Source organism: Sminthopsis crassicaudata, chromosome 6, assembly GCF_048593235.1.
Source record: "Sminthopsis crassicaudata isolate SCR6 chromosome 6, ASM4859323v1, whole genome shotgun sequence".
NCBI lineage: Eukaryota > Metazoa > Chordata > Mammalia > Dasyuromorphia > Dasyuridae > Sminthopsis > Sminthopsis crassicaudata.
The window spans coordinates 17,166,931-17,187,790 of NC_133622.1; the positions used below are offsets into that span (position 1 = coordinate 17,166,931).

The 20,860-nt window shown below is 41.6% G+C and overlaps 1 protein-coding gene across 1 annotated transcript in view; it reads right to left on the reverse strand.

Annotated features, from left to right (window-relative positions):
- Positions 1 to 255: 255 nt before the first annotated feature.
- The window catches only part of SEL1L3 (SEL1L family member 3), a 110,014-nt gene continuing 89,409 nt past the window's right edge, over positions 256 to 20,860 (reverse strand). Inside the window, exons 17-24 of the mRNA XM_074275633.1 lie at positions 20,361 to 20,444; positions 12,767 to 12,857; positions 12,576 to 12,660; positions 11,799 to 11,908; positions 7,218 to 7,345; positions 6,427 to 6,529; positions 6,263 to 6,335; positions 256 to 1,478 (exon numbers count right to left, since the gene is read on the reverse strand). Of these exons, the coding sequence (XP_074131734.1) occupies positions 1,351 to 1,478; positions 6,263 to 6,335; positions 6,427 to 6,529; positions 7,218 to 7,345; positions 11,799 to 11,908; positions 12,576 to 12,660; positions 12,767 to 12,857; positions 20,361 to 20,444 (802 nt within the window). The 3' untranslated portion in view covers positions 256 to 1,350. The remainder of the gene's footprint in view (positions 1,479 to 6,262; positions 6,336 to 6,426; positions 6,530 to 7,217; positions 7,346 to 11,798; positions 11,909 to 12,575; positions 12,661 to 12,766; positions 12,858 to 20,360; positions 20,445 to 20,860) is intronic.

The following is a 20,860-nucleotide window of genomic DNA, read 5'->3' on the forward strand; positions in this document are numbered from 1 at the left end:
TCATTTGAAGAGGGGACCTGCCTGTCCACTTTTCTACCTCAAAATGTCATGTCACCAGAAAAAAATCTGATAAAGCTTCCCTTTACCTCTGCTTTTACCAAAAATGCATGGACTTTGGAACTTTGAGTGATTAATATATATATATATATATATATATATATATATATATATATATATATATATATATATATATATATATATATATTTACATGTGAAAAAAGGAAAAAAATACAACCAGTCACTTCACAAGTGGCAAACAGTATAAAAATAATTTTATTTACTACTGTAAATAAAGTAGTGCAAAGAGAGTAGACTGGACCCACAATATTGCATTACTGATTGAGTTATTCTAGCACACACACTCGAAGGCACACGCACTTTCTCTTTCAGATGCACACATGTGTACAAACAAACACACATGCACGCCCAGACACACACGGCCCTCTCAAAACCCAAGAACCAGGCACAGGGGGACTAGGAGCTAAAGGATTGTTTTCTGCATATTCCATTGGTCTACTTCTATTCTAATGGGTAATTCGCGGTGAAGACTACTCTTAAAGACTAATCATTTCCTAAATGGCATCTGAAGGTTTACAATTGTGAAGAAACCATATCTGGCAATATCATTAAAGCATTTTAAGCACTATGATCCTAGAAAAATTTAAGGAGAAAAATGTAAACCGATTTACAATGACATTTCCTTTTCTGTATTTCACACTGACTCAGACTTGATTCTAATTAAGGCGCACAAGACAAAGAGGAATTTGGATTGTGCTTCCAGAAGCCGCCTGGCTGTGGAAAAGACTCTTCTCGGAAATCCTACGGACTAAAAACATCGCCGGCCCTGCTTAGAGGCCGCAATTGCCCATTTTGTCAATAAAGGAGAATTTCAAAAGGACCGGACAATACTGATGGAAGAGCCGTTATCAAGAAGCTTGCTTTGAGTGAATTTAGAGAGAGCAAAGGTAAATCACGTCCCCTGAAATAAAGCAATACCATAGTGTGAGTCCAAGGCCCACCACCTGTAGACTGCGAAGAGAATTCTACCATATTTGCCTGATGCCCTGGGAAAAAGTGGCATCTGCTCTGGACACTTCCTTGCAATTTAAATATCTATATCCATATGTCTCTATTTAATATATATATAATATTTATATTTATTTACATAAATATAAGTACCATATAGATATAGATATTTACTCAAGTTCAATATTAATTTCTAGTAGTCAAAACACGTTCAAGGATTTCACATCATCATTTCCCGGCTGCAGCATCCCCAGTGTCTACTATCAAATACCCATGGTCCAAAGGCTCCATCTCCCCCCGAGGGAAACCTGGAGAATCAGCGATTCACCCCCGCTGCTCTAAATTATTTGTGGGAACGGCCTCTTCTTCTTCCAAAGAGCCAACGGCTGGATTTCCCACAGAACTGGCTGCTTCTGAAGGGAGCTGGGACACGGATGCTGGAGGACCATTGCCTGTAAAGATACGGACACATGTACAGAATGCTGAGCATCTGAAGCAACAGGAGAAAACACATAACTTGAGTAAAAGCTAATGGACTCCGCATGAGGGCTTGGGTTCCAGTTTTAATTAAACACTCTGACCCTTCATCTCTAGGATGGTGCAGGGGGGAGTCCTCCGGCCAGGAGCTCAGGCCCCTTGTTGATCACCAGAGCTCAGGGGCTGTCCCTGTCCCCCCTTACTAGCTTGTTCTTCCTGAAGTTGTGCTGGATTTGGAGTCTGAAAATGTAGATTTGAATCCTGGAAGTCTATATAGACATAATAAAAAGAGGATTGGAATCCCTTTCAGCACTGGGGGGAGGGGGGAGAAATGATCCTAAGGAATACTATTCTTTAGCCCAAAACATGTGGGCAAATTGCTGTCAAAAGACCTTCAAATTCAAAAACCCTAGGAAAGGGTAAGAGAGTTAAGACTTTAGGAAGGTAAGAAGCAGGTTCTGTGGGACAGTATAGGTCAGTCAGGGGAGAGGAAGTAGAGACAGAAATCCTCACATAAACCTTGGCTACTGCATGGCTGTGCTTGGGGCTAACAGTGTTTGATAAGGAAATCTGTTCAGAGAGCAAAACCAGGAGAGAGCCTTCTTTGCGTGCCTTACGAGCTTCTCCGGGAAGCAACGGCCTCAGAGGCCCCCATTCGTAAGGATGCTCTGTGGGAAAGGAAGCCTGCTCAAGAGAATGGCTTAGTGACCCACTTTCATCCGGTCTTTTATGGCAAAGCACGATATATGTATGTATATACTTCTGTAAAGTAGGCAATAGAAACCTTCGTATTATCCCCATTTTGTAGCCAAAGAAACAGAGGCTCCTTGAGGCATCTAGATCACTTTGCAAGGCCACACCACTAATAAATGTCGAGCTGGGAAGTCCAAACACATTGCTAGTTGGCCCGAGCCCAGGATTCTTTCTAGGACACCACGCTGTGTTCCGAAGCTCCCCGGCAGGACTGATGAAAGAAGCTGTCGCACTTCACGCTGTGGTTACCAAGACCCTTCTACCTTCTGGGACCGATTGTAATTCTTCTCAAAGAGACTTTTGTCCCAAATCGTTAAATGCCACTGGGCTTTGGGAATCACAGCTTCACCTTTTGATTATTTGCTGAGATGGAAGAGAGCTTTAGTATCCAGAAAGCAGAATCCTTTCGACCAGGTTTTTCACTATGGCTGCCTCCCGATGATGGTATGAATCGTGGACTCCAACTGCCTCCTCTTCCTCCAAGTAATGGAGTAACCTTCCCCCTCCCCAGTTCCCACCACACAGGCTCCCAAAGGAGAAGGGACTGTCCTCTTTTTGTCCTTGAATCCACAGCACCTCCTATAGTCATTGGTACATAGTCAGTGCTTAATAAATATTTGTGGTAATAATAAGTATCTTCTAGGAGATGAAAGGAAATGGCTTGGGAGGAAAGATTATCAATGTCTGAATCATCATCATTAAAACTGATGAATTACTTCAAAGGATGATGTTCTGAGTTCAAATGTCAACTCCACTACGCAGATGTCCAGAATTCCCAGAACCAGAAGTGATTTTCCCCACATCTGAGCTGCTTTTTATGTTCCTCAATCTCATATTATGTCTTACTTGTGTTAGATTTAGCTCTGTCTAGCCTATCTTCAGTATTAGATACCAGGTCAGGGTGGCTAGTGGACAGCATTGTGGTAAGGTGAAAGGACAACTGACCTTGGAGCCAGAGCAGCAAGGGTCAGTCCTGCTTCCGACCCTATTGGCTGTGTGACCCTGCCTCAATTGAGCCCTTTAGCGTTTTAGATGACTCTCCAAAATGATTAGTTGCTGAGAAGGTACCATTGTGCGTTTGTAGAGAGAGTCTTTTAGAAGCCTGTCTTATTTATCTTCCTTATCATCCAATAGAAAAATGTTTAGCTAATTTGATTTTTTTTCAAGAATAATATTTCATCTAGTTAGGAGATCAGGTGGTTTGATTTTATCTGTGTTTCAAATGGATCGGTTAATTTAAAACATTAGTTTGTAAAGTGCCGGATTGTTCTGAGACTTCTGAGAATCTTGTGTATATATAGACATTACTAATATCATTAAAATGGTTTATGCTAACACTAGTTAATCTCCGTGTTTGGCTATTTTGATAAAGATCTTTGTTGCCATAGAAAACCTGCCATGAGTGGGAAAACATGAGACTCCTCCCCTGTGAATCACTTCTAGGAGAAGCGTGAGTGTTTGGACCCTAAGGCTCGAATCCAGTGGCAGCTCCCTCAGTGGCAGCTCGTGCCAAACTGCAAGCAAAGTGCCCTTGGAAGAAATAAATAACCTCTCCAGAATTAGCCTTGTAAACACCAGCCAATCAAATAACGGCTAATTTTATACAAGATTTCAACCGATAGAAAATAGACATAATGCTTTATGGGTCACTGGAACCAAAAGCAAAATGGATGGATGTCTCAGTTTAAAAACACAGAAATAAATTAGTTTGTGTGTGTGTGTGTGTGTGTGTGTACGTGTAAAAATGACTTCACAGACTGAAATTCAAGTCATTAGATAATAAAGTCCTCTAACTTAGAACACCCTGCCATTCATATGGTGGCTGGATTTTTATACAACTGTATTTGGAGGGATTCTTGTTTGTTTTTGGTTTGGGGTCACGCCTTGATAAGTGTCAAAAACTCATCACACTTTCTGCGATGGCCCCGGTCCTTAAGAATATGTTTGATAGTATATTTTAGTACTTTTTCCTTTATTACATCACACTGAATAATCCCTCTCAAAGAGAGACCCCATGAGTCAGCATTGCTGTACATTAGCCAGGTCTTTTTGCCTTTGATAGGGAGTCACCAAAGCTCAGTTTCTTCCTTCTTTTTCTCATGCTTTAAAATATATAAAATGGTCCCCAATTTATTGGTCCATTCCATAGTTGTGGCTAGTTATTAAGATAACAGATATAAAGTATCGGGGACCTTAAGAGATTGTCTAGTTCCAATTTCTTATTTTACAAATGAGGAAACTGAGGTCCTGAGAGAAGTTAATTTTCAAGGTCACACACACACAATAAAGGAACAGAGCAGGATTCAGACATAGATATCTAGATTCCAAATCCAGGATTCTTTTTAAGTTTGCACCTCAGTGAAATCTCACTAAATACTAAAAATATCTCCTATGTATTTTAACTCTTTAAAGTGTTTGTGGTTGAGAAGAAATTGCAGATTGAAAAGAAAGAGAAGGGGACAGATTTGGGAGAAAGCAAAAATTAGGGGGGAAATGTGTAAATATATGGGTGGTGCAATGTGGAAAGCTGAGAAAAAGGAAGAAATAGGGAAAGAAATGATAAACAAAGTGAAAGAGGAAAGAGTGAGATGAGGATATACTGGGAGCAGAGATGCAGGTATGAAGAAAAGTGGCAGAAACAACTTTTCATAAAAAACAATTCTACTAGCCCATGAATTTTCATGGGTACCAGCTGGCATAAAATCATAAAGACAATTTTCAGCTCCTCTAACTGAATTGCATTTGTAATAATCATAACAATATTTCTCCAGAGTAAAAATGACAACGATAATTTGAAATGGAAAACACTGACAAGATGCAAAATGAATGTGCTATACCTGGTAACAAATTTAGTGACGGAACAGAATTTGCATGAGCTAGATTTATAGGCCAGCTGACGAGAAGTCATCAGACCTAGGAGAGGGTTGGGACGGTCCCTCATTAACTTCCTTAGGGACTGAAAGCCAAATGATGATTCCATCTGCCCTCCTCACCACGGACTCCTTCCTTACCATCGGGTTTATTCTGTTCCCTTTTCATGGAATCCTTGCACTAACATTTATAGAGCCTGTCCCTTCTTCATCTTGTTCTCTGCTAAAGTTACATAGATCTTTGTGAGTCTTTATCTATTTTTATGTCTTTCCCGGTTGACGATGTCTGTTTTAGATATAACCTAAAAAGAGAGTCTGTGTTTTTGTTTATTTTGGTCTGTAAAGAACCCAGCTTTATCCCCTGGCTTAGACACATGCTGAATAACTGCTTTCTGATGATGAATGACATCAAATTTATACATCCGTGTACTTAACATGTATCAATGTGATGTGGATGGATGGCCGTCCATTCAACACATATTTATCGAGCGCCTGATGTTTGTGGGATACCGACCTGAGAGCAGTGAGGGATGCTCACTGACAAAGTCTATCCCTGCTCTCAAGAAATTCATAATCTAAAGTAGAAGTCCTTAAACTTTTTGGTGTCTTTGGCCCTTACTTCAGTCTCAGAAAAAATGTTCTTAAATACACAAAATAAAATACAGAGAATTACAAAAGAAGTAAATGATATAGAAATGTAATCATCAAAATATATGTTTAAAAGGTTCATAAACCCCAGATCTAGAAGAGATTTAAGATGCCTGTGTGAATATCCACAATATAACTGGTTATCGGGTGTCACATGAGAGACGCAAAGTAAATCTTAGAAAAATTCTAAGATGGGTGATCAGGAAAGATACTTAATTTGCTGCAATGAAACAAATATATTTACTATGATAATGAAGGGGATGTAGGGATGTGAGCTGGGCCTTGAAAGAGAAGAAGAGAAGGGTTGTAGTGAGTGCAAATGCAGGAAGTATTTTAGGTAGATGCAATGATTTAAGTAAAAGGGAAAATGGAGGCAGGAAAGTAAGACCTAATTGAGGGAGAAGAAGGAAAAAAAAACATGACATATACACACACCCCTCTCCCTTTTCTTTTTTTCTGTAATGGGTTTGATTCAGCTAAATCATTACCTGAGACCGATTGAAAATACTGGACTGCCAACGCGATCAATATGGACACCAGGAAGGTTCCCAGAAAATAAATCTGCCAAACATCCAAAAAAGTGGGTTTTAGAAGAATGATCATTTGAAAGGGCAGGAGGGGGCGGGGAGAGGCCATGGGAGCTGATACCCACCAGAGTGGAGTGCAAAATTCCATTCCAGATGATTCGCAAATAAAAATAAAACAAAGCTAATGAACAAGGACTGAGAGAATCTTCATGACTATGGCTCCAGCACCTACAAAGAAACCAAAAATCACTGATTATTCGACTTAATTGGATGGTCATCCTGATTACTGACATTTCCAGAGTAGGGTATGATACTTCACTTAATCTCTCCTTCAGTTTTTCTCACCTATAAAGTGGAAATTATACGAATACCTAGTAGTTTCCAGAGCTGCTGTGAGGATCAAATGAGAAAATACATATAAAGCCCACTGGAAACCTTCAAGTGCTATGCAAATCTCCGTCACCTTCCTTATTGTTATTTACAAGCTTGGCTGTACAAAAACTTCACTCCTAGAAAACTTATCTGACGGGTGTTTTTTCACAGCCTCCCATAGATCAGAATTTTGGGAGGGGGGTGTTTTCAAAAGAAAGATTTTCATTTAGCTGTCTGACTTTGTATCACTAACCCAGAACCTTAAACTTTGTGCCTCTGGCAAATAGTAATCAATCATCTGATGTTGGCCGGACAGGGAAGTTTGTAAGTTCATTAGTTAGCGATGGATCTTGAGCCTTTTTCATTCTTTTGGTTATATATGCCAGTGGGCCTGGCCAGTGTGAAATGGATGGTGGGCTTTTACCCAGAAGCAAATGCTTCCCCTGGAGCTCGCTCACACACACACACACACACACACACACACACACACACACACACACACACACACACAAAAACACACCATCTTGTCATCAAGTGAGCTTACCTTTCATAGAGTTCCCGAAGGACTGAGATGTTACTAGATTGGAGTGTCTGATCAATCTCTAGGTATTCCAAAATGTGGTATGGGATAGTTGCTCCCTCTTCAATGAGAAGGGCCAGGTTAAAAAATCCCTAAAAAAATCAAAATTAAAAAAATAAATAAATAAACAAATCCCAAACAAAATTCATCCATTCCAAACAAACAAATCATGTCCCCACACCCCTCATCAGAATGTAAACTTTTACAACCTCCATATTTTTTTTAGTCCTAGTACCAGATGGTTTTGTCATTTTCATTGATGAGTTGTTTCCGTAAATATATGCATCTGAGAAATTTATTTGCAAAAGAACCAGTAGGCTTTCATAGGGATGCTGAGCTCCATCTGCTCAGAAACTAGTCAACCGGAGGATATGTCCTTTTCCTTCACTTTCTGAAAACAGAACTAGCTTGAAATGTTGCCTTCAGATCAGCAAAAGAGGGAAAGGACCAGAACAAAGGCCGTGACCATTATTTACCGATTATTCTTTGAGATTCCATCAGCAGGTTGGAAATCAGATTGTGTTTTCATGTTTTGGAGGAATCATATTCTAATACTGGGCATACTTTTAAGATATAGAAGAGTTGTGCTTAGCTTTCCATTAATCACCATGGGAAAATTACTCCTGTAGGTCCTTGCTCTGGAAAAGGCTCTACTCTGCTATCTGTTTTCAGGGAGTCTGGAATGGTTCTAACCAGCTATATTCTGGAGTCCATTTGTATGGACTGGTAAATCATTAAATTTTCATTGTGAACATTCACCCTTCAAAAACAGATTAGAGCCTCAAATCAGTGATTAGTTTTCATTTTGCTGATTAAGAATATGATTGGAAAAGTTAATGCAGATTAAACTAAGAACTCATTCTTAAACACTTACCTGCCTCACCCCCAATAAATCTTTAGACAGATATCCTTTAGAGGCTTGAGTAAGTCAAGGAAGAATACCTACTTTCTCATTCAGGAGCATCACGGGGCTAAAGCATCTAGCAAACTTGATCACAAAGCCCTGAAGTAAAGGTAAAGGGCACAAAAATGCCCCTCTACGTTTTCTTCAGTTCTCTAGCTGCCGTTCCCACTGTGTCCTCCCTTAAACATTTTTTATGGCACAGGAAGGACACACGCTTTGCCCGTAGCCCTTGGCCAAGAACTACCAGCTCCACGTAAGATCTAGAAGAGGTTTGGGAGAATTTGTTTGTTGTTCATATCTGGAAGGGTTTAATGTTTGTCCAAAGAGTGAAGGAAGGAATCCAGCTTTTTGTGCTGATCCCTGCATGTGGATGAGAAGGAGAAGCTAATCAATTTAGTTAAAGGCAGACTAAAAGTTAAATAAAGTTGCTAATTAGAGGAATCTTGACAACAGCTCTCTCTTCATAGGATCATAGACTCAACTTTGGAAGAGCCTTTAGAGAATATTCATTTAGAAAGGGGAAACAGGACCAGAGAGGTTCACATGGAGAGTAACTGTCAGAGGCAGGATCTAAAGCCAGGGCCACTGACTCCAAATCTAGAGCTCGACCTACTGCTGCCCATTCCTTGGGGCCAACTGCTCCTTCTTTCAATATTTCAGTGGAGCCATGACCTCATCAGCAAATGTATTTCCTCCATTCAAACCTCATTGGGGACAATTGTGATCCATAATCTTCCCTAAAGAAGCTCAAGCTCCACAGAACTGGAAATTTCTCCCCCTTTTAAAATTATTCCTCTTTATTCTGGTACTTTTTTCTAATTTATTTCTAATTATATAAAATATATTTCTAATTATATAAATTATTTCTAATTTATCCTGTATATAGCAAGTTTGAAAATCGTATCCTCCCCTGCACAGTGAGCTTTGAGAGAGCAGGGAAGTCTTTTGTCCTTCTTTATAATCTCAGCATTTAGCTTTGGGCCTGGCACAAAGTAGGCCCTTAATGTCTATTGAATGAATGACAATGGCCTTCTGGACTTCAGGTTCCCTCTTCCAATCTCCGTCCAGTCTCCATACCTGAATTTTCTTTAAAAACTGCTCAGAACTTACCACCCACAATTAAAAATAAAAACAAAAAAGTCCAACTGGTAAACAGAACACCACCACCATCAAACCATCCTTGGTGGCTATCTGCATCTAGGATCCAATTGAAATCCTTCAGCCCCGTATTCGAGGTCCTCATTCCCTTGCTCATCTACGCAAATCCTTCCTTCCAACCAAATCATTTCCCCTGAACCTTATTCAATCTCCCAGCTTGGGTAGAATTCCTTCTCTCTTCTCCCTGATTTACTAACCTAAGTTTTAATCTTCCTTCAAACCCCGCTCTAATCCTAATTCTTCCCTGAAGCTTTTCCCAACCAGCCAAACCCTCAACAACGAGTAGCTCCTCGGAGCTCCTACAGCCTTTCCAACCTAGCAGTCCCCTGGCCCTGAGAATGTGCTCAAGGACGAGCGGTGCCCAGTGGATGAGCTTGGAGCTACGCCAATGGATGGTATCTCTGTATTGATATGAGAGATATCAGATCCATCGTATTATATAAGTAAATCCTGCCTTCGATTATTAGTTTTCCTTTTGCGTAGATGTCTATTCAGTTCAAGAAACCTTAAGGACCTACTTGGCATAAAACTATGTCTCTTTGTTTCAACCAGATTGCAAACTCCTGCAAGAAAAGAGATCATTTTTGTGACTAGAACCTATTGTAATGGCGCCTCTGTGTATGGATGATGAGGAGTAAATAATTAAGAAGCACTTATTAGTCAATGAGTAAATAATTAATAAGCACCTACAATTTTTTTGTCAGACACTATATTAGGTCTGGGGAACAGAAAGACAAAATGAAGTAATTTCTGCTTACGTTATTTGAAGAGAGAACTGATTAGCTGTGTAGACCAAAGGAGGGACAGGAGTTGAGGAGAAAGCCAAGTTTCCTAAGGGAATGGTCAAACTGTGGAACCCTCAACCAAAGAGGAACATTCAGAACAGGAATGGTTTTTGGGGAAAAGATAGTGAGGTCTACAGGACATCCGATTGGAAAAATAATTTTATAAGCAAGTAGTGATGTGTGAGTAGCGCTCAGGAGGAAGACAAGGGATGGATATCTGGATGGGAGTTGTGGGCTAGTCGCTGTGGACCATATTTATCTTGGCCAAGACCCCGGAGTGGTTTGCCATTTCCTTCCCCATTGCTGATCCATGGGAAAAAACAGATTCTATCTACTCAGACAGCTTGGGGGCCCGGCAGAGTGCTGTAGTTAAAGTCTGGAAGTCCTGAGTTTGAATCCTGCCTCAGAAACTTGTGGCCCGTCACTTATCCTCTCTCGGATTCAGTTTCCTCATTTGTAAAGTGGGAATGATAACACTTGTTGAGGATCAAATGAGATGTGTATAAAGCCCTTTAAGGGGCCAGCTACCACTATCAGTTACTCTCACATTTTACCCATTTTCCTGGTGCCCATCAGCAAGTTTGGAAACTTGAGCCCTTAAGGAACAGCTGGCCTTCTAAACCAAAATGGGATGGAGGATGACAGGGCTGAAGATAAGTCTATGGTCTTCCCTTTTGTCAGCCAGGGCCGGGGGCAGCAGGAGAGAGGACCCTGCCCTGGTCCTCCCAGAGGGGAGCAGGTGCTCTCCCCCTCCAGCATGGCTGAGCTGGCGGAGACAGCCAACAGTACCAGGTCAACACCCCCTGGGACAAATATGCATGGGGTCTGTGGCCGACAACCCCCCCCATTTTTGAGTTTCAGAACAGGGGTCTGCAGGCTTTCCTCGCCTTCAGCTTCCGTGCCAGCCTTGTGTTTATATAAATGTGCTCTTACAAGCCGAGGCTCGAGACAGCACCAAATACAGAGACGGTGCAAGTTCCCAAGGTCAGAACGGTTTCCATTAGAAAGGAAATTAAATAAACATTTTAGTGACTGCTGAGCAGATGCCCCCAAAGCAGCCTCCCAGAGTACTCTGTATTTATTCTCTTACACATGGAATACTGTATATGAAGGTCATCTTTGTGTCCTATTATCCCTCCACTAGACCGTAAGCTCCAAAGGGGCAGAGACCGTGTTTTAGCTAAACTTTGTATCTCCCCCAGGAGTAACATATGGTTCTGAACAAAAATGGCCCTTGAAATGTATGAAAAGCGGTTGAATGTGACTAAAGGTTGGGCTGCTTACACTCGACATTTAGCCACAAAATGTCACCATGCCCCTGTCATTCTCCCCTCCTCTCTGTCTCTTCTCTCTCGGTGTCTCTCTCTCTTTGTCTCAGTCTCTCTTCTCCTTCTCTCTGTCTCTATCTCTCTCTGCCTTTCTATCTCTCCTCTGTGTGTATTTTTTTCTGTTTTCCCTTTCCCTTCTTCTCTCTTTGTCTCTATCTGTCTCTTTTTCTCTATCTCTGAGTATCTCTTTCTCTCTGTCTCTCTCTCTCTCAAAACAATAACAAAGGTCCCATTTCTCTGGCACTCTGAAATAACCTAGGACTGTCCTGCCCTGCTGAAGGCCTGAGGAGCCTCACAGGGCTGCTCCTGACACGGCAGCTGTCCTCCCTGTCTCCTTTCAGAATCAGGACCCAGTCAAGTGTTTCTTTACCTGGGCTTCTCCATCCAGCGCAGCCTGGGCGTACATCTGCACGGACAGCTCAAGGTCTTTGGACTGGTTCTCGTGGCCATAGTAATAGAGATCTCCCATCTTCAAATAAGCTTTGGGAAAGAAGAGATTTCACTTAGATGACGCCCCCCCCCCCCCCCCCAGTGCCGCTCCTCCAACCTGCCGTGTCCTAACAAGACCTTTCTGCTTCTAGGGAGGCGCCGCAACAGATAGTAGGTGAAGTGAATTGAATTAGAAGAGGGGAAATCTTTGCCCTTTGCACGCCTAGTTAAGGAGTCAAAGTCTTTTCCCAAACTCTAATTAAATTAGGGGCCTGTGGGGATCTTAGAATTTAGGCTCAAAGCCCACATCTGGAAAGATTTATTTTTGCTGCTAAAACTTAGCACATAGTAGGCATTTAACAGATGCTATTGACTTAGTTTGTTGATTAATACCCAAATCTTCCTGCTCACATTTGACCATTCAACTAGGATTATTCTTTACGGGCTCAAAGAAGACTTTTTTTCTCCCACATTGAAGAATTTTCCCTAAAATAACTTGTAAAATTTGGTATTCTCTTTTTTTTAAACTAAAATGGTGAAATGAGGAGAGACCTGTGCAGGTCTGCAGAATCTGACTTTGAACCCTGATTTTCATCCTGGAGTTCTTTCTCTCTGCTAATTTCTTCTGAAACCTCATAAAACAGTGCGCTTTTTCCTTGTTACCGACATTCTGGCACTTGTTAGTGGTGCAGCTCGGCAGCAGTTTTCCCGTACATACCAAAAGCAGGGGCATCGATCTGGAAAACAGAGAGATTATAATATCTCCAAATGCAGTTGACTCCCAAGTATCTTCTTGCCAGTTCCTAGAGAGGAAGAAGATGAAAGAGGAAGTCAATCCATCAACCAATGAGGTTTTGTTTATTCCTTTTAATCTTAAATTAAGCGTATACGTGGAAAACGTTTACTTACCGGCCTCTCCTCACAGATATGGGCTAAATTTGTTTGTGACACTTCAATCCCAGTTTCTGCTGCTAAGACAGAATACAGCAGAGCTTCGTGCCTAAAAATAGACAATTAATAATAAATTCCATGTAGTGGCTCTTACAGATATTCTGAGAATTTTATGCTCCAACATAAGAAGGCACAGAATAAGCAGTTTTGAAAAAAAAAAAAAAAACCCATGAAATCACAAGGTTTTTTTAAATGAATACTGTAGATAAAAATACTGCATGAATTGATTTATTTATTTTTCATCTTAAAAGGCTGACTTTGGAGATAAAGGGTTTTGTGAACTAGCTGGTACAATGGCACCCTCTGCTGGATAAACATTCCATTCAACAAAGGCTTCCCTGCTCATATATTGATTTGGGGGATTTGGGGAACCTTCTGCTTTGGAAGAAGGTCCATTGGGCTCATGATTCAGAACAGATTCAGTAAAAGCTGAATATTCAAGGTGTTAGGAGTCTGACATGACAACGTCAGCTCCCTGCGAAGAGAGACTGCTTTCGTTCTTTGGAGTGCATCCCTAGAGCATCAATGGCCCCCAGTAGATGCTTAATAACTGCTTCTTGGCCGATGGATTGATTTGCCAAACTCCGATGTGATCTGAAAGCAAACTCCAGCCAGAGGACCGCTGTGAGTGCCCAGTGAGAGCCGCGTAAATGGCTCTGTGATTGCTGAGCTCTGTATAAATAGATCTCATTTATTATTAGACCCAACTTTTCCAAAATATTCCAAGTGACTACTCACAGGGCGGAACCAGGAAAGAAAAACCGTAGAGATTCAGAAGCCAAATGAGGACAGCAAAATCTGAATTCAGCTGTGCTGCAGGTCACTGGCAGTGGGACTGCTGAGTGTGCTGATTATATCAGACTCCATTAGACATAAGGCAGCAGAGCAATTAGCCACGGTGCAGAGCGAGGAGGGACAAGGAGGCTTCCAGCAGGGGCAGTTTTCCAATTTTTTTTTAAACTGTTGCAAAATCACTCTAGTCACCTGCTCCCCAGAGTATTTGTAGGACCACGGGTGAAATCCATCAAGAAATGGCAAAAAATGGCAGCTTCAGGAGGGGCAGGCATTAGTGAAACACTGTAAGGAGGTTTCCATTCTACAATCCATTTTTTAAAGCCAGCCACATCCAGAGAGAGAAGCATGGAGGCTGAATATGGATTGAAGCAGGTTATTCTCCCCTTTTTTGTTTGCTTCTTTTTTTAGTGGTTTTCCCTTTTGTTCTGATTTTTCTTTCACAATATGACAAATATGGTTAAAATGATTGTACCTATATATAACCTATATCAGATTACTTGCTGTCTTGGGGAGGGAGGAGGTAAGAGAGAGAGGGAGAAGAAAAATTTGGAACTCAAAATCTTACAAAAATAGATGTTGAAAAGTATCTTTACGTGTAACTGGAAAAGTAAAATACTCCTGAAATTTAAAAAATCCATTTCTTTCTGTGCTATGCTGGACTAGCTGTGGATTTGTAGCCAGAAAGCCTGGCCACTCTGTGGCTAGCCTGTGGAGGAACCTTTCGCTCTTTCCTTTACAAAATGGTGGCAGGAAGATGAGATGGCAAAGTGGAGTGTGGAGTGCCAAACACCTGCTCTCTCTTCCAGGGCTGTGAGGGAAGCATTATTGAGCATCCCCAGTCACCTCCTCTGAAGAGATGCTCCGGGTCTCCCACTGACCCATCACACACTCCCACCAACTCGTACCACCACCATCCGAGGGGGGCTTGGGCTGGGATTGACGGTCACCTTGTCACGGAAATCCAAACGCTCACGCTTAGATTTCTTACACTGAAATACTCCTGTCTCTGTGGTCTCTCCCTCTGACTGGACAGTTCCTTCCAGAACCTCCATTTGACTCCTTTTCTTTACTCCTCTCCAGGATGAGCTCCTGCCTCTCTGACCCTTCTCTACCAGGCTACACGCCGGGTGTCTCCATTCCTTCCCCTTAACTCCCCATTCCCTTTTCAGCTTCCTTGTGTGCCTTGTCTTCTCCCCAGTAGAATGCAAGCTCCTGGAGGGCAGGAAGTGTCCCAGTTTTCTGCTCTTGTTTATATTAGTAAGTCTTAACACTGCGAGGAGCATCCAGCAAGTGCTTAATAAATGCTAGTTGACCTGATCTGACATGAAAGTTTACAAAATACTTTACATATGTTAAATCCAATTGAAAGACAAACAAGAACTATCATCATCCAGAAGGTGGACATTCCTAATTCAAACAATGTTTCTAATACCCCACCAGCATAAAGGTTATGATCTAATGAGCTTTAAAAAGAGAATATCAGGTTTCACACAAAAGCCCTTAAGATAGTTCTCAGCTCAAGCTATAAAAGATTTCCTCAGAAAATTAACAATAATAGTAAACTAAATAACTGGGTTCTTTCAACAGTTTCCAGCTAAAAATATCAGTTACTTAAGATCATTTGTGGAAGAAAGGAAAGATCAGACTGTGAACGTGTATATATTTATCCTGGAGATTAAACATTTAGAAGGACACCGTTTAGGAGTGGGCTGCTGTCACATGGAAGAGATTAGACTTGTTCTTTCTGACTCTGGAGGGCAAAACTAGAAACCAGGATGGAAGGTCAATTCTGCCTAAAGAGAAAATTGCAAACAATTAGAGTTGTTCAATAGTGCAATGGGTCACTACAGAGGGCAGTGGGTTCTCCATCTTTGGAGACTTTACTGGTATAGTAGAAAGCACATTCATGTTCAGGTGCAAATTAAGCTAATTAACTTCTGAGATCCCTTTCTAATAATAATGATAAGCTATCACTTATATGGTGCTTTTACGTTTGTAAAGTGCTATAATACATAATTTAATATGTCATCTGGTCCTCATAACAGCCCTGTGAGGTAGGTGTTCTTATTATTCCCATTTTACAAGTGAAGAAACTGAGGCAGATAGGTTAAGTGACTTGCCCAGCGTCATACAAACAACTAATAGCTGGTACTGGATTTAAACTCAGCTCTTTCTGCTGTTCTCTCCCCAATCTGAGAGTCGGTGAAGTTGTATAGTTTGGGCCCCAAAAGTTCCTTTTGATGAGCACTAAGTGGATCACAACAATATCCTTCCCATCCTGCTCAAAATTAGTGTCAAGTGAGGAAATGGAAAAATCCCAGAGACTTTTCCACAGCCACAATTTATGTAGAACTTCTCCCCAAATGCTGCATGCTATGACGGCAACACCTCCGATTTTCTCAGAATCAAACAACAATGACAAGGGGGGCTGGCTTAGTCCCTTTCCCAGAGTCACAAGGCAGGGCAGAGAGAGAGCCAGGATTAGCGATCCCAATCCTGGAGATCCTCAGCTGTTACGTAAGGACTGAGACACTCGGGTGCTCTAAAAATAATCCCTTCTATTTACAAAGCACCCGATGTCCACAACATCCCCGAGGGGGGAGAACGAGCAATGTCGTCTCGGGCTTTTGCAGCTGGAGAAACTGAAGCTCAGTCAACTTAGGGGATGCTTCCTAACTGCAAAACTGGGAGAAGAACGCAGATCTCTTCATTCCAAGGCACATCGCATCACTGCCGAAGCAAAAGCCAATGGATTATCAAACTCCTGGGAAGCATCCAGGAACAGCCAGAGCAGGGTACAATTTTTGGTAGACCACATGACCCACAGGAGCTGGGAGGAACCTTTGGAGGCACGCAAGTCCATACTTTCAGCTTTTCATATGGGGCAAGTGAGGTCCAGGAAGATCACCCGGCTGAGAAGGGGCAGTTAGGAAGTAAAATGAGATCCTTCTACATTGCCTCTATGATGGCCATAGTGGGTTCTCCTCTCTGCTTTTCCAGTAACCTACTTTGTTACGGTTTTGCCATAGAATCCCAGAATCTCCGGTTAAACATGGCCTTATGCATATGCATATCTATGTGCATACATCTCTATCCAGGTGTTATCTACAGAGGTATCTGCAGCTGATCCCACACTGTCACCATATGATAAACTCCCTTTAATTAAAAAAGAAAAAAAAATAAACTATTTCCTATACCGCCTCTGCCCAGGGAAGGAGTTTGGGGGACACTGATACATATTAGGGAATTAAGCTTTAAATTCCATATATACATATACATACACACACACACACATATATCTATATATCTATATATATATACATACATATATTTATATGTTTATATATATACTCTTATGTGCATCATTTTCACCTGGAATTCAGTGGATCAATTCATCTTGCCTGAAGCCCCCCATAAATCTGGCAGCCTCTTAGGTTGGGTCCTTTAGGACTTTTCCAGACAAAAGAAAAGAGAACATAAAGCTCCCGGATAAAACACATGTCTAAGGAGGACGGAGTAAAATTAAACATGACAGCTTGCCCGCTGGCCCTTTCCTGACCAATTTCTCAAGATGTCCCAAGATGGCCTCGGGTGCTCCGGCGTTATCTTCCATACAATGCCAATAGACCAAAAAGCCTCGTGTTCCCTTTTTAAACTATTCCAAATGAATTTTGGAATGACTCAGGAAAGTACAAGCTCATCGAAATGACACACACACAAGGCGAAAATAATGTCCAGAATAAATCTCCCCATCAACGAGGAAAAAAGAACAGGAGGAGGTAGTACTGAAAGTTGGTTCACTGCAACTACGCACATTCTATTAAAAATGGCCAATTGGGAAAAATCATCCCGTCTGATGGGGGAATAGAAGGAGATTTTCTATTTTCTGCATGGGGAAGGGAAATGGGTTTGAAAATCTGGAAGAAGCAAAAACACATCCCCAAAATATTTTCATATGGTAAGCATTTTCTTCTGAGATAGATGATAATGTTTCCTTCCTTTTGGCACTGCAAGTCTTGAAATGCGAGCTGAAGCTTATATTTTAAAAACCCATTAGACTCATCAGTGATTTTGCTATGCAACCTAAAAAAACATGCAAAGTACATCCGGGCCTCTGAAAAATCCAAGTGCAGTCAAATTACTGTTAAGATTGAGAAAACGAACAAATTGTGATTTGATGTCAACTACACAGCAGATTTGGAGAAAAGTGAAATTCTTCATGACGTCAAGCCGTGTAAATTCAGAAAATGAAAGAAAGGATGCTGTGCTATTAAGAAATTAAAAAAAAATAGAAAATAGGACCCATAACTGGGACCACTTTATAAATCTGCATTCCCTTTAAGAGAACCCAACTATGAAAATCAGACTTAAAAAGCTGACGTGTTTTATTTCCTCGCAGACCATTAACTAGTTGACCAACAAGCTGGCTACAGGGACAGCAAGTAAAATTGGGATGCTACTGCTCTGGAAATGATAAGCTATGTCAACAGGGGAAAATGAGCTTTGTCTTTAAATGTTCTTAACAACCAACTTTCCCTTGTACATTTTATATTTAAATGTGTATATTTAAATGTAACCTACGCACATAAACCTACCAAAGGGATGGGGCAGTTCAATCTTGCGGTTTACTTCAAAATCTATCACACAGACAAGTCTTCACAAGCTACTGTAGTCTTAAAAAGATCTTGGTGACCGGCCCCTCTTACTGTGACCTCCAGGAGTCCAAAGAAGAAAATTATCTGTCATTGGAGTTACATTTAATTTCTAAATTACTCCCCTTCCGAAGGCCCAGTAAGGTTCGAGCTGGTCTGAGTTCCTTCAGGGTCTATTTCTATTTTGGTCTACAGGGCTGTGTTAATTTGCATAGCTATTTTCATTTTTACTGAAATGTCTAAATTTAAGCAATAAACCAGCTTAGAATTGTTTTGCTTAGGAGAAAACTGTGATAGAGTTGGGACATAGATGTGAAGGCGGCGGAGATTCGTATAATAATAATATATATTTACACAATGCTTTATAGTCTGACAAAGGGCTGTAGCATACATTTGGGGGCAACGTGACAGAGGGAACTTAGAACGAGGGACCTGGGGTTGAATCCTGGCTCTTAACGTTTAATAGCTGCATTCATTTTTTGGAGTTTCAGCCTCATTATCTGTAAGATGGAGATTAAAAATATTCCTGTGATGTGTCTCAGGGCTGCTGGGAAGAAGGGATTCACCAGCCTTAAAGAAGCATGGGAGCCATTCTATCTTACCTCATTTGGGAGGAGATCCCTTCATGTGGAAAACCCAAGAGGGGGTAACCCAGCAGGTTGTGTGAGTGAGTGATCACCTGCTGAGTCTGGCCCCAAGCAGCTCAGGAAGAAGACAAAGAGAGGAAAACCTTCTCCCATGCTCAGCTGGAGCCCTGGGAAATGCATCCTGCTTGTCCCAGGCTGCTCATCACCTGAGACGACAGGGTAGACTTCATGGAAGTCTTCCGTCTACTCGTCTGGGTCCTTCTCAGCCACTGGGGTGGGGCAGCTTCTCCCTGGCCAATGGACCGAGAGGAGAGAGGGCCAATACTGAGATCCTCTTCTCCAGCCTTCACCTCCATCTGCCTAATGGAAATCTGGAATTGGACGGTCTGTGGACCTCTTAAACTCAACATGCCCAAAACTGAACCCAGACTTCCCTTCTTCCTAATTTTTCTTTTGCCATTGAGGAAATCACCAGCCTCTAGCTTTGTAGGCTTAGTTCCATTGTGGACTCCTCACTCCCTTTTGGGACAATAATTCACGATGCTCGCTCTATATCCTAACAACTCTCACATAAGCCCCTTCTTCCTGGATTATTGAGATAATCAGCTGGTTACACTTTCTGCCTTCAAATTAATCATTAATCTTCTACCCAGCTCTCAAGTTGGACCATATCCTCCCCTTATTCAATAAACTCCTATTGTTCCCTAGGATCAAATACAAAATCCCAAGGCTTTTCCAAGAGTAATGTAGCCCTCTCTCATCTTTCTGATCTTTTTGCAACTTACTTTTGCATTCCAGGGACACCAGCCGTCTAGCTGTTCCCTGCAGCAGGATGCCTTTCAGACCCCTGATTCTGGAAGGCTTTCCCTCCTCATCTCTACCCCCTTGGCTTCCTTCACTTCCCAGGAGAATCCTGCAAGAAGCCTTTCCTGATACATTTGGACACCGGGAGCTCCAGGATTATCTGTTCCCTGTCGATCCCATAACCTCATTCTCCCGTAGCTAGGCTTTTGCTACCTAGCTGCCTGAGCATTGTGTCTCCCCTTAGACGGTGAGCTCCTTGAGAGCCCGTTTTATCTTTCTTTGCACCCTGGCACTCAGTGCAGTGCCTGGCACAGGATCCATGCTCCTGACTCGACTGAAGTTCCCCGTATCTCAGGGTAACCTTGATTCAGAAGTCCTAGGGCAATAACAACGTGCGGTTATCTACAGGAACAGGACGCAGGGAGAAGAGGTGGGGTGAGCCGAAATGTTAATGTAGCCGTGTTCCTCAGTTTGATGAAGGTGAAGTTCTCCCTCAGTGAAAGAGTTCTCTTGTATAATTAAAAAAGGAAACACTATTTCTCAATCAAAAGCCAATTAGCCTCTGAAATGCTGCCATCCCTGGGAATCTATAACTTTCCCACATTCTGCTAGCTTTTAAAAAATGTGCTTTTTAAAGTTGGATAAACTAATTAAAAAACACAAACAAATGCAAGAAGCGCCAACATGGATGTGCAGCTTCTGTTTCAAGCTCACCATGACATGTCCAGGTAGGCGTTGAGAGCTTTGCGAATGACGTGGCCCAGATAACCATTCTTCTCCGCGACGTGTTTTGCCCAACTATAAAAGACAGGGGGATAACAAATATCAAAAACCACCGCAAATTAAATTAGGTGGAAATAATTATCTTTTTTTTGCATATGAGCTCTACAAATCCCGTTTGGGGAATATTTTGCCTGTTCGAATTTTTACATAGCAACAAATCACCACCGAATGTCAACAAGAAAAATGAGGAGACATTTTTTAGAGCTTGGTAGTGACTGTTCTCTCCCATAAATGCTTACAAATAAAAATGGTCGAGGACAGGTCCAGATGGCCAATTCTCAATTATTTATGCTAAGGAAATAACAGAAAAGTATAAGACGCAGAAATTGATAAGGTAAATTTTTACTTTTCATGAACGTCATTTCCCTACGATATGCATATCACTGCCCATTTCCATTCCCACATATGAAAATGTTTCTAAAGTTGGCGAT